This window comes from Oryctolagus cuniculus, chromosome 18, assembly GCF_964237555.1.
Source record: "Oryctolagus cuniculus chromosome 18, mOryCun1.1, whole genome shotgun sequence".
Taxonomy (NCBI): domain Eukaryota; kingdom Metazoa; phylum Chordata; class Mammalia; order Lagomorpha; family Leporidae; genus Oryctolagus; species Oryctolagus cuniculus.
In genome coordinates, this window is record NC_091449.1 from 17,352,694 (window position 1) to 17,365,913 (window position 13,220).

Below are 13,220 nucleotides of genomic sequence, written 5' to 3' on the forward strand. Positions count from 1 at the left end.
ATGTCTGTTGCTTGCCTTACTTGTCACCTCGCCGTCCATCAGCTGTTTTGTGCAAAGTTGGCAAATACTAATTATTAAAACATCTGTTCATAGACAGCACTGTTGGAGTAATTCTGGTCACGTAGTAAGTGGAATTTATTTCACAGGCTTATTCATTGTTATTCAGTGTTTCCTTTTATTTTTCACTTTTTATGTATTTGAAAGGCAGAGAGATGAGAGAGAGAGAGACAGAGACAGAGAGACGAGAGAGCGTGCGCGCACGAGAACGTGCGTGCCTTCTTGTTTCACTTCTAAAATACCTACAACAGCCCTGGGTAGGCCATGCTGGAGCCAGGAACTGGAAACTCAATGTGGTCTCTCCTGTGGGTGGCAGAGACCCAGCCACCTGCTGCCTCCCAGGGCCTGCACCAGCAGGAGGCTGATTGGGTGTGGAACAAGAACTGGAGCCCAGGTGTTCTGACACGAGATCAGGGCATCCCAAGCAGCATCCCAGCAGGTAGGCCACATGCCTGCCCCTGTGCAGTATTTCTGTTCCTTCTTTCCCTCCTTCCCTCCCTTCCTCCCTCCTTCCCTCCCTTCCTTCTGATTTGTGGTATGAAAGGCAGAGTGACAGAAAAGGAGAGAAAGAAAGAGAAGTGTATCTTTCATCCTTTGGTTTACTCCTGCAAATACCCACCACAGCCAAGCCGAAACCAGGAACCCAGAACTCTATCTGAGTTTCCCATGTGGGCACAGGGACCCAAGTACTTGAATTGTCTTCACTGATGTCCCAGGCGCATTAGCAAGGAGCTGGATCGGCAGTGGATCTGGGCCCAAGCTGGCACTCGCATGGACACTGGCGCCGTGGGTGGCGCCTTCACCTGCGCCACAGTGCCAGCTGCACAGTGTGTCTTAACCTGAGGAGCCTCACCAGATACACTCTCCCTGAATTCCTGCCCCTGTGCCATGAAATTTTGATGCCACAGATACACTGAATCACTATGTAGGATCTCTCTGCTTTTACAGAAAGATTTTTTCCACCCTCCAAGAAGCAGTTTTGTCCCCTTGGCCAGATGTCTCCAAGCATCTGTTGGAGGCTGTGTTAGAATCAGAAAGGGATGTCCTTTACTTTGTTTTACGGCAAGCATGTTACTGACCTAGGTGAGCTATAAAGGAGTCTGTTCTGTGTTGTGTGTTTTATAATGGAACTCTCTCTGCTTCATTTGTCAGCATCCGAGTTGCAGTGGAATCATTTATGCAGCTTCCCTACAGAGCAAAAAGTTCCGGTTGTACTGCATGAAGCCTGTTACATTGCACATTGACTTCTGTGAAGACAGCGCCGAGATTGTGTAAGTACAGGTTCTGAAGTCACAGGAATCATGAGTAAACGCCTTCAGTTCGTGTCTGCATTTATGTGCCATCAGTTACCCGCGAGCAGGTTTTGAAGGTCTGGGTTCTGCAGGAGGCAGCCTCTGAGTTGGTGCTGGTCAAACTGGCTGTGAGTAGAATTCTCAGGCACCCCCTCCCGGGCCTGAGCTCTGTGCCTTTTGACTTAAAAAAACAACTTATAAAAAGTAGTAGAGTAATTCTAAAGAAAAGCTTTCTTGAAATAAAACTGCTGGAGCATTAAAAAAAAGTTGACCACATGCCTGCCTCTGTCCCACGTCTTTCCTCCTGGAGGCCTCTGTGGGCTGTGACCTTCCCACCCTCCATTGGTGCACTTACATACCCATGTGATCGTGGGTCCTGCCCTCTGTCAGTGCACTTACACACCCCTGTGCGCCTGGATCTCGCCCTCTGTCAGTGCACTTACACACCCCTGTGCGCCTGGATCCTGCCCTCTGTTAGTGCACTTACACCCCCTTGAGCCTGGATCCCGCCCTCTGTCGGTGCACTTACACACCCCTGTGAGCCTGGATCCGCCCTCTGTCTGCACTTACACCCCCTTGAGCCTGGATCCTACCCTCTGTCCATGAGGTTAGACACCTCTCTGGGCATGGACTTTCTTAGGAAGAGAACAGGCTGTCTTGTTTGCAGAATTAGCTTAGGAGTAGCTGTGGAGGTTCTTTGCCAATCCATATCCCTCTCCTAACCACTTTGAGTCTTTTTCATGGGTGACTATGACTGATGTGGTTATTGGATTTAACCAGTTTCTTCTTGACAGCCAGCTAGATTTTCAAGCCATTTTGTGCTGTGTGTTCCCATAAGAATGTGGGTACATCCACGTAACTTACATCCCTGTCACGGCTCCTTCTTCCTGGTGTGTGGTTACTGTGTGATGGTTCCCTAGAGTGGGCCCCTGCACCAGGCTGTATTCTGCACGGTGTGCCTGTGATCTCTGCTCTTTAAGGAGCACTACTGAGGGCTGGATTTCTGTTTCTGTAGTCTGTGGGGCAGCCACTCTCACCTGGAGCTCCTCTGTCTCTCACTTCCCAGACTGTGGTGTTAACAGAAGAAAGGCTGTATAGGGAGCAGCCCAGTCCTGTCTCTATTTGCATAAGCTGGTACTGGTGCACTGTGCGCCCTGAACTCGGAAGTTACCTCTGCTCTGTGGCCCCTTTGGAGACCTCGTGCTCCACGCCCCACCATGCCCATCACCACAGTTCCCTTGGGAGGTGAGTGCATCACTCTTGGGACCAGCCTCAGAGTAGTATGCTCCAGTAAGCCAGCTTGTCTCTGCTTGGGTCCGTGTGTCCTGCTCGGCTGCTCTCTGGCATCCTGCTCTGCAGCCCCTGTGCTGTTCCTCTCGCAGAGCAGCCAGCTGCAGGCCATCCAGGTGTGGTTTGGGCAGCAGCTTGTGCTACCCAGCTACCCCTGGGGCAACCCGTTTCCTGTCCTTCTCACCCCCTTCCTACTGACCCCCTTTCCAGGACTCTGGGGTCTTTTCCACCCTCAGGATACCCCTGGGGTAGGTGGAGGACTTAAGAGTAAGTTTTTTTTTTTTAATTTCCAAGGATTTTTCTTGAAGAGTTGAAAAGAAAGGGGGAGAGATCCTCCATTTGCTGGTTTCCTCCTTAGATGGCTGTGATGGTTGAGACTGAGCCAGGCTGAAGCCCGGAGCCTGGACCTCCATCTAGTTTCCCAAACGGGTGGCAGGGCCCAAGGATTTGGTCCATCTTCCACTGCTTTCCCAGGAGCATTAACTGGATTGGAAGTGGAGCAGCCAGGACTTAAACGGGCACCCATTTGGGATGCTGGCGTTGCAGGCAGCAGCTTAACCAGCCACGCCATGGTGCCGGCCCCAAGAGGAACTTTTCTTACTGGGTTTTCATTGTCATCTTTGGCAGGTGATGCCTTTGCACTCACATGTTATTAAGAATAGTTTTCTTAATGTGTATTACAGTTTTTGACAGATTTGTCAGATATCCTTCCAGAAAGATTATAGCAATTTATACTATCATTATTGGGGTTTCTTTTCCTATGCAACCTCATTAATAGTCTTTTTAAAAAAAAAAAAAGATTTTATTTATCTACTTGAAGGAGTTACACAGAGGAGAGGCAGAGAGAAAGAGGTCTTCCACCCGCTGGTTCACTCCCCAGTTGGCTGCAATGGCCAGAGCTGTGCCGATCCGAAGCCAGGAGCCAGGAGCTTCCCCCAGGTCTTCCCACATGGGTGCAGGGGCCCAAGGACTTGGGCCATCTTCTACTGCTTTCCCAGACCATAGCAGAGAGCTGGATTGGAAGAGGAGCAGCCGGGACTTGAACTGACACACATATGTGATGCCAGCACTGCAGGCAGTGGCTTTACCTGCTGCACCACAGCACCGGCCCTGTTACTAGGCTTTTTAATTTCTGCTTGTTTGCCTGGTGAACATGATCTCTTGTTTTAACTTGCATTTTTTCACTTGCAAAGTTGGGTATCTTTAGTGTTTATTGTGTGTGTGTGCAGAGAGACTGATTTACCTGTTATTTTAGATTGATATTTCTCTTCAGTTATTTGACTTTATCTTATTAGAAATCTAATATTTGTTAAAAAAGAAAAGCTCATTAAGTATTTTTTATGTGAATAGTTTTAGAACTGCTATATTGTACTTTATCCTTGTAAGTTTTTTATTTGAAAGTCAGAGTTACAGAGAGAGAGAGAGAGAGAAATATCTTCTATCTACTGGCTTACCCCCAGATGGCCACAATGGCTGGTTCTGGGCCAGGTGGAATCTGGGAGCTCCATCTGGGTCTCCCATGTTGGTAGCAGTGGCCCAAGCACTTGGGCTACGTTCTGCTGCTTTTCCTAGGCCATCAACAGGGAGCTGGATTGGAAGTAGAGCAGCCTGGAAATGAACCGGTGCCCATAATGGGATGGTGGCTTCACAGATGGTGGCTCCACCTGGTACCCCGTAACACCTGCCCCCTGTAATTATCTAGATGTAGTGTAGATACTACCTTAGTAAAAATAAAAATAACTACTACTTTTGAACATTGATTATGTCCAGGCTGTGGGGTAAATGTTCTCTATATACTTCCTCATTTGATCTTTTTTTTTTTTTTTTTTTGGTAAGAGTTAGAAGTAGAGTCAGCGAGAGAGCGAATCCATTCCTTCCATTGGTTCACTCACCAAAAATCCGCAGTGGCAGAGCTGAGCTGATCCAAAGCCAGGAGACAAGAGTTTCTTCCAGGTCTTCCACGTGGGTGCAGAGACCCAAGGACTTGGGCCATCCTCTACTGCTTTCCCAGGCCATAGCATAGAACTGGATCAGAAGAGGAGCAGCCAGGACACGAACCAGTGCCCATATGGGATGCCAGCACTGCAGGCTGGGGCTTTAACCCACTGCACAACAGCACGCCCCCCCCCATTTGATCTTTTACCAACTCTTGGAAGGAATGGATCTTGTGATACAGCCGATTAAGCCACTGCTTGGGGCACCTTTGGTTCCATACTGGAGTACCTGATGTAAGTCCTGGCTGCCCACTTCCAGGACAGCTTCCTGCTAATGCCCTAGGAGACAGCAAATGGTGGATGGAATCCTGAATACCTGCCACCTGTGAGGGAGACCTGAGTGGAGTTTCTGGCTCCTGGTTTCGGCATGGTCCAGGCCCAGTTGTTGGAGACATTTGGAGAGTGAACCAGTAGATAGAAGATTTCTCTCTCTCTCTTGCCCTCTCTGATGCTCTGCCTTTCAAATAAATAAAAATGAATAAACATTTAAAAAACTAAAATAACTCTTGAAGTATGGTGGTAGCATATGTGATAGATCCAAACAAGAGAAATGTAAAATATTTTATTCTGATCTTGACTTTTTATTTTATTTTTATTCCTTCTAAATACTGGTTTCTCCTGATTTTCTACTGCCTATACCTTGTCCTATGATTTTCTTTCCAAAGCATAGGCGAGATGTAGAAAGGTTAAGTTGATAGAGATCAAATGGGAGGTGGCGAATGGGTGCTCTAGTGGGCAGAGTGAGGACCATAGCAGCCGCTTCCCCACAGCTGACCCTACACTGTTGGCTTAGCCGACATGTACTGATCCCTCTCTGTGCCAGCCTGTGGAGACGCAGAGATCTCAGAATCGCTGCCCCAGGGAGCTTGTGTTTTGATTTGTCACAGGTAACTGATGTTGCAGCAGACAGGTGAGCACAGGTCACCTCACTGGGGCCCTGGGATGTGAGTTTGTGTTGGTGCAAGCAGCAGTGTGGAGAGGGGTGTGTCACAGGAAGTAGCTGGGGTCTTTATCCCCACCCAGAGCAGGGCCAGAGCTATGCTCTGTTGTGTGCATCGTGTGCTTGATTGGTCATGCAGAAAGAGCCCTGTGTGTGGTTTACAAAGCAAGATAGTGTACTAACTAAAGTGTCCTTGGCCCTCACCGGAGTGTTGCAGTGTTCCCACTGGTTTCCTTTTTCTGGTCCAGGGTCTGAGCCAGGCCTCCAGCTTGCCTCCAGTGTCCTGTCTGGTTAGTCTCCCAGAGTCGGGGACAGTTCTTCAGTCTTCCTTCATGGCCTGGACGCTTCTGAAGAGTCCTGGTCAGTTATGCTGCAGAGGAACGTTCAGTTTGACTTGGCCTGATGTTCTCATGATCAGACTGAGGTTGTGCGTGCTGGCAGAGAGAGAGAGAGGTCTGCCATCCACTGGTTCACTCCCCAACTGGCTGCGACGGCTGGAGCTACGCCGATCCAAAGCCAGGAGCCAGGAGCTTCCTCTGGGTTTCACACACAGGTGCAGGAGCCCAGGGACTTGGGCCATTTTCTGCTTTCCCAGGCCATAGCAGAGAGCTGGATCGGAAGTGGGGCAGCTGGGACTAGAACTGGCACCTGTATGCCATGCCAGCACTGCAGGCAGCAGCTTTACCTGCAACACCACAGCGCCAGGCCCTATCAGGCATTCTGAATTTGCTACGGTGAGGTTCACTTTTTCCATCATTCCTTCTACAGTTTTAAAACTTTAATTATCTTTTTAAAAAAGATTTATTTATCTATTTGAAAGTCAGAGAGAGAAGGAGAGACAGAGAGAGGTCTTTCATCTACTGCTTCCCTGCCCAACCAGCTGCAATGGCCAGAGCTGAGTTGACCTGAAGCCAGGAGCCAGGAACCTTCCCTGGGCCTCCCACATGGGCACAGGGGCCCAAGGACCCAGGCCATCCTCCAGTGCCTTGCCAGGTCATAGCATGGGGCTGGATTGGAAGTGGAGCAGCCAAGATCCGAACTAGCACCCACATGGGATGCGGGATGCTGGCACCACAGGCCTAGGCCCTAACCCGTTGAACCACAGCACTAGTCCTTTATTTATCATTTTTGAAAAAGATTTTATTGGCCAGCCCCGTGGCTCACTAGGCTAATCCTCTGCCTGCAGTGGCGGCACCCCGGGTTCTAGTCCCAGTCAGGGCGCCGGATTCTGTCCCAGTTGCTCCTCTTCCAGACCAGCTCTCTGCTGTGGCCTGGGAGTACAGTGGAGGATGGCCTGAGTGCTTGGCCCCGCACCTGCATGGGAGACCAGGAGGAGGCACCTGGCTCCTGGCTTCGGATTGGAACAGTGCGCCGGCTTCAACGCGCCGCCCGTGGCAGCCCCTTGGGGGGTGAACCAATGGAAAAAGGAAGACCTTTCTCTCTCTCTCTCTCTCTCTCTCACACTCTCACTCTCTCACTCTCTCGCTCTCACTCTCACTCTCACTCTCACTCTCACTCTCACTGTCCTACTCTGCTTGTCAAAAAAAAATAAAATAAAAAGTATTTTATTTTTTTAACTTTTATTTAATGAATATAAATTTCCAAAGTACAGCTTATGGATTACAATGGCTTCCCCCCATAACGTCCCTCCCACCCAGAACCCTCCCCTTTCCCACTCCCTCTCCCCTTCCATTCACATCAAGATTCATTTTCGATCCTCTTTATGTACAGAAGATCAGTTTAGCATACATTAAGTAAAGATTTCAACAGTTTGCTCCCACACAGAAACATAAAGTGAAAAATAATAGATGATTTTTTAAATGATGATGAAATCAGATCAGACCTATTGTCATGTTTCATCCCAGTGAGAGTCAAGTTGGGAATTGATAATTTCTCTTTTTTTTTTACAGAAGATCAGTTTAGTATACATTAAGTAAAGATTTCAACAGTTTGCACCCCCATAGAAACACAAAGTGAAATATACTGTGTGAGTACTCGTTATAACATTAAATCTCACTGTACAGCACATTAAGGACAGAGATCCTACATGAGGAGTAAGTGCACAGTGACTCCTGTTGTTGACTTTACAAATTGACACTCCTGTTTATGGCATCAGTAATCTCCCTATGCTCCAGTCATGAGTTTCCAAGGCTATGGAAGCCTTTTGAGTTCTCCAACTCCTATCTTGTTTAGACAAGGTCATAGTCAAAGTGGAGGTTCTCTCCTCCCTTCAGAGAAAAGTACCTCCTTCTTTGAAGACCTGTTCTTTCCACTGGGATCTCACTCACAGAGATCTTTCATTTAGTTTTTTTTTTTTTTTTTTTTCTGCCAGAGTATCTTGGCTTTCCATGCCTGAAATACTCTCGTGGGCTTTTCAGCCAGATCCGAATGCCTTTAGGGCTGATTCTGAGGCCAGAGTGCTGTTTAGGACATCTGCCATTCTATGAGTCTGCTGTGTATCTCGCTTCCCATGTTGGATCACTCTCCCCTTTATTTATTCTATTGGTTAGTATTAGCAGGTACTAGACTTGTTTATGTGCTTCCTTTGACTCTTAGTCCTTTCATTATGATCAATTGTGAACTGAAATTGATCACTTGGACTGGTGAGATGGCATTGGTACATGCCACCTTGATGGGATTGAATTGGAGTCCCCTGGTATGTTTCTAACTCTACCATTTGGGGCAAGTCAGCTTGAGCATGTCCCAAATTGTACATCTCTTCCCTCTCTTATTCCCACTCTTATGTTTAACAGGGATCACATTTCAGTTAAATTTCAACACTTAAGAATAACTGTGTATTAATTACAGAATTAAACCAGTCATATTAAGTAGAACAGATTAAAAAAATACTAACGGGGATAATGTATTAAGTTGTTAACAGTCGGGGCTATGCTGATCAAGTCACCGTTTCTCATAGTGTCCATTTCACTTCAACAGGTTTCCATTTTGGTGCTCAGTCAGTTGTCACTGATCAGGGAGAACATATGATATTTGTCCCTTTGGGACTGGCTTATTTCACTCAGCATGATGTGTTCCAGATTCCTCCATTTTGTTGCAAATGACTGGATTTCATTGTTTCTTACTGCGGTATAGTATTCTAAAGAGTACATATCCCATAATTTCTTTATCCAGTCTACCGTTGATGGGCATTTAGGTTGGTTCCAGGTCTTGGCTATTGTGAATTGTGCTGCAATAAACATTAGGGTGCAGACCGCTTTTGTGTTTGCCAATTTAAATTCCTTTGGGTAAATTCCAAGGAGTGGGATGGCTGGGTCGAACAGTAGGGTTATCTTCAGGTTTCTGAGGAATCTCCAGACTGACTTCCATAGTGGCTTGACCAGTTTGCATTCCCACCAACAGTGGGTTAGTGTCCCTTTTTCCCCACATCCCCGCCAGCATCTGTTGTTGGTAGATTTCTGTATGTGAGCCATTCTAACCGGGGTGAGGTGAAACCTCATTGTGGTTTTGATTTGCATTTCCCTGAGTCCTAATGATCTTGAACATTTTTTCATGTGCCTGTTGGCCATTTGGATTTCCTCTTTTGAAAAATGTCTATTGAGGTCCTTGGCCCATCTCTTAAGTGGGTTGTTGGTTTTGTTTTTGTGGAGTTTCTTGATCTCTTTGTAGATTCTGGTTATTAACCCTTTATCTGTTGCATAGTTTGCAAATATTTTTTCCCATTCTGTCGGTTGTCTCTTCACTCTCCTGACTGTTTCTTTTGCAGTACAGAAACTTCTCAATTTGATGCAATCCCAGTAGTTGATTTTGGCTTTGACTGCCTGTGCCTCCCGGGTCTTTCCCAGAAACTCTTTGCTTGTGCCAATATCTTGAAGGGTTTCTCCAATGTTCTCTAATAACTTGATGGTGTCAGGTCGTAGATTTCGGTCTTTAATCCATGTTGAGTGGATTTTTGTGTAAGGTGTAAGGTAGGGGTCTTGCTTCATGCTTCTGCACATGGAAATCCAGTTTTCCCAGCACCATTTAGTGAATAGACTGTCCTTGCTCCAGGAATTGGTTTTAGATCCTTGATCAAATATAAGTTGGCTGTAGATGTTTGGGTTGATTTCTGGTGTTTCAATTCTGTTCCATTGGTCTATCCATCTGTTTCTGTACCAGTACCATGCTGTTTTGATTACAACTGCCCTGTAGTGTGTCCTGAAATCTGGTGTTGTGATGCCTCCAGCTTTGTTTTTGTTGTACAAGATTGCTTTAGCTATTCGAGGTCTCTTTTGCCTCCATATGAATTTCAGCATCATTTTTTCTAGATCTGAGAAGAATGTCTTTGGTATCCTGATTGGAATTGCATTGAATCTATAAATTGCTTTTGGGAGAATGGACATTTTGATGATGTTGATTCTCGCAATCCATGAGCATGGAAGATTGTTCCATTTTTTGGTATCCTCTTCTATTTCTTTCTTTAAGACTTTGTAATTCTCATCGTAGAGATCTTTAACGTCCTTGGTTAAGTTTATTCCAAGGTATTTGATTGTTTTTGTAGCTATTGTGAATGGGATTGATCTTAGCAGTTCTTTCTCAGCCATGGCATTGCTTGTGTATACAAAGGCTGTTGATTTTTGTGCATTGATTTTATATCCTGCCACTTTGCCAAACTCCTCTATGAGTTCCAATAGTCTCTTAGTAGAGTTCTTTGGATCCCCTAAGTAAAGAATCATATTGTCTGCAAAGAGGGATAGTTTGACTTCTTCCTTCTCAATTTGTATTCCTTTAATTTCTTTTTCTTGTCTGATGGCTCTGGCTAAAACTCCCAGAACTATGTTAAATAGCAGTGGTGAGAGTGGTCATCCCTGCCTGGTGCCAGATCTCAGTGGAAATGCTTCCAACTTGTCCCCATTTAATAGGATGCTGGCCATGGGCTTTTCATGAATTGCTTTGATTATATTGAGGAATGTTCCTTCTATACCCAATTTGCTTAGAGTTTTCATCATGAAAGGGTGTTGAATTTTATCGAATGCTTTCTCTGCATCAATTGAGATAATCATATGGTTTTTCTTTTGCAGTCTGTTAATGTGGTGAATCACATTGATTGATTTGCGAATGTTGAACCATCCCTGCATACCAGGGATAAATCCCACTTGGTCTGGGTGGATGATTTTTCTGATGTGTTGTTGTATTCTATTGGCGTGAAATTTATTGAGGATTTTTGCGTCTATGTTCATCAGGGATATTGGTCTATAATTTTCTTTTAGTGCTGCATCTTTCTCTGGCTTAGGGATTAAGGTGATGCTGGCTTCATAGAAAGAATTTGGGAGGATTCCCTCTTTTTCAATTGTTCTGAATAGTTTGAGAAGAAATGGGATTAGTTCTTCTTTAAATGTCTGGTAGAATTCAGCAGTGAATCCATCTGGTCCTGGGCTCTTCTTTGTTGGGAGGGCCTTTATTACTGTTTCGATTTCTGTTTCAGTTATGGGTCTATTTAGGTTTTCTGTGTCTTCATGGTTCAATTTTGGTAGATTGCATGTGTCCAGGAATCTATCCATTTATGATAGATTTTCCTGTTTGCTGGCATACAAGTCCTTGTAGTAATTTCTGATGATTCTTTTTATTTCTGTGGTGTCTGTTGTTATGTTTCCTTTTTCATCTCTGATTTTATTGATTTGGGTCTTTTCTTTTTTTTAGTTAGTTGGGCCAATGGGGTGTCCATTTTGTTTATTTTTTCAAAAACCCAGCTTCTCACTCGGCTGATTTTTTGTAATTTTTTTTTGGATTCAATCCTGTTAATTTCTTCTCTGCTTTTAATTATTTCTCTTCTACTAGATTTGGGTTTGGTTTGGCTGCAGTTTTTCTAGGTCCTTGAGACGTGCTGAAAGCTCATTTATTTGGTACCTTTCCAATTTCTTGATATAGGCACCTATTGCTATTAACTTGCCTCTCAATACTGCTTTTGCTGTATCCCATAAGTTTTGATATGTTGTGTTGTGAAAACTTCTAAATGTTCTTATCATAAATTTTTTGAAATCCATATCTTGCATTTCTTCTATCTCATCATCTTCATAATCTTGGCTTGGGGTGTTTTGTTTATTTGGAGGCATCATAGTGTCATCGTTGATCTTGTTCCCTCGATTTCTGTGTTTGTTGCTTGGCATAGTTAATTCTTCTTTCGTCACTGCGCTTTTTTTTTTTTTATACTATGTCTGTGTTAAGTGGACTGCCTGCTGTTGGAGGAGCCTTGGAGGCTTGAGATGGGTGTGGCCTGAGAGCTCTGCTTGGTTCTTCTGGGTTATGGGTGTGCAAAGGTGACACCCTCAGGTTATGCGTGGTAAATCTCTCCTTTTTATTTATTTATTTATTTAGGAGGTAAGTAATATCGCACCGCACTGCTGTGCAGAATTGATGGTATTTAGCTTCAGATCTCTGGCTTCTACCCAAAGAGTCTGTGCAGGCTCTGTTTCTCCTCTGGACTCCCACTGGGTTGCCTAGGCTACTGAATTGTAGTGACTCAGTTCCTTAGCTCTCCCTAGTTGTTATCTAAATCCAGAGTGAAGGCCTGCTCTTTGTCTCTTGCTTGCCTTTGCAAGGTTGGCAGAGAGAGAAACTCCTCTGTACCAGTACCCCCCCACACACCTTTTTTCCTTCTCTCCCGTAGTCAGTCTGGTGAACTTTCCCGCTCCCCTCTAGATTCTGACCACCATTTCCCCGCCAATGTCTCAGGTTACTGAGCTCACCTCCCCTTCCAGCACCGATGTGTGGACTCAGAGCCCTGGGCGTCCCTGCTCTCCCTGCTGGTGTCTGTGTGACATCCACTCCCCTTCCTGCACCGGCACACAGACCATGCAGCTCCCGCAGCTCGGCTTCCGCGCGGTGGGTGACCTTGTTCTCCCAGTAGGTCCTCCGAGTCACAGCCACTAGATCCGGAAGAGTTTCCTCTGCAGTTTTTTCCTGATCCTTTTTCTGAGGCTACCATAACTCCACTTTTATTAAACTAAATTTTCCCGCACTATCGGTGTGCGCCCTCACTGTTCCGCCATCTTGGCTCCACCCCGTCCTTCAATAAAAATATTTTATTTATTTGAGAGGTAGAGTTATAGACAGAGAAAGACATAGAGAAAGGTCTTCCTCTGCTGGTTCACTCCCCAAATGGTTGCAGTGGCAGGAGCTGAGCTGATCAGAAGTCAGAAGCCAGGAGCTTCTTCCAGCTCTCTCACAGGGGTGCAGGGGCCCAAGCACCTGGGCTATCTCCTACTGCTTCCCAAGGCCATAAGCAGAGAGCTGGCTTGGAAGAGGAGCAGCTGGGACGCAAACTGGCCACATACAGGATGCCGGTGTGGCAGGTGGAGGCTTAGCCTACTGTACACAGCACAGGCCCCTATTGATCTTGCTATTTCTTTGAAAGGCAGAGAGACAGAGATCCTCAATATCCTGGGTCACTGCTCCTGCAGTCTCCCCCTGTCCCCTGTAGTGACACTGCACACCCACCCCTGTGGGCCCTGCTGAGGCCCTGACGGCGGCTCCTCCAATGCCTCTGTCCCCAGGTGCCGTTCCCCCTGGCTCTGAGGATGCGGGACATCTACATCCTGGAGGGCGAGCACATGCTCCCAGCCATGGCATACACGGCCGTCAAGATCCATCACAGTGAGTCCTCAGGGCCCACAGAGGCCCGGGTGCTGGGGACGGAGGAGCTGGGGGTCC

General features: G+C 46.2%; 2 protein-coding genes across 7 annotated transcripts in view; both read left to right on the plus strand.

Annotated features, from left to right (window-relative positions):
• LOC138846461 (zinc finger protein 570-like) overlaps positions 1 to 13,220 on the plus strand; it is an 84,511-nt gene that overhangs the window by 29,725 nt on the left and 41,566 nt on the right. For 4 of the 6 annotated variants that reach the window (XR_011383962.1, XR_011383963.1, XR_011383961.1 and 1 more), the window contains exon 8: positions 1,210 to 13,163. Coding sequence is in view for 1 of the 6 variants with exons in the window: in XM_070062407.1 (XP_069918508.1) it covers positions 1,210 to 1,279 (70 nt within the window). In the remaining 5 variants the exon portion in view is untranslated. The remainder of the gene's footprint in view (positions 1 to 1,209; positions 13,164 to 13,220) is intronic. The other 2 variants (XR_011383959.1, XM_070062407.1) reach the window with 2 other exon arrangements.
• Positions 1 to 13,220, plus strand: part of LOC138846458 (TBC1 domain family member 3D-like) — a 137,463-nt gene that overhangs the window by 2,535 nt on the left and 121,708 nt on the right. The gene's annotated exons all lie outside the window — the stretch shown is intronic.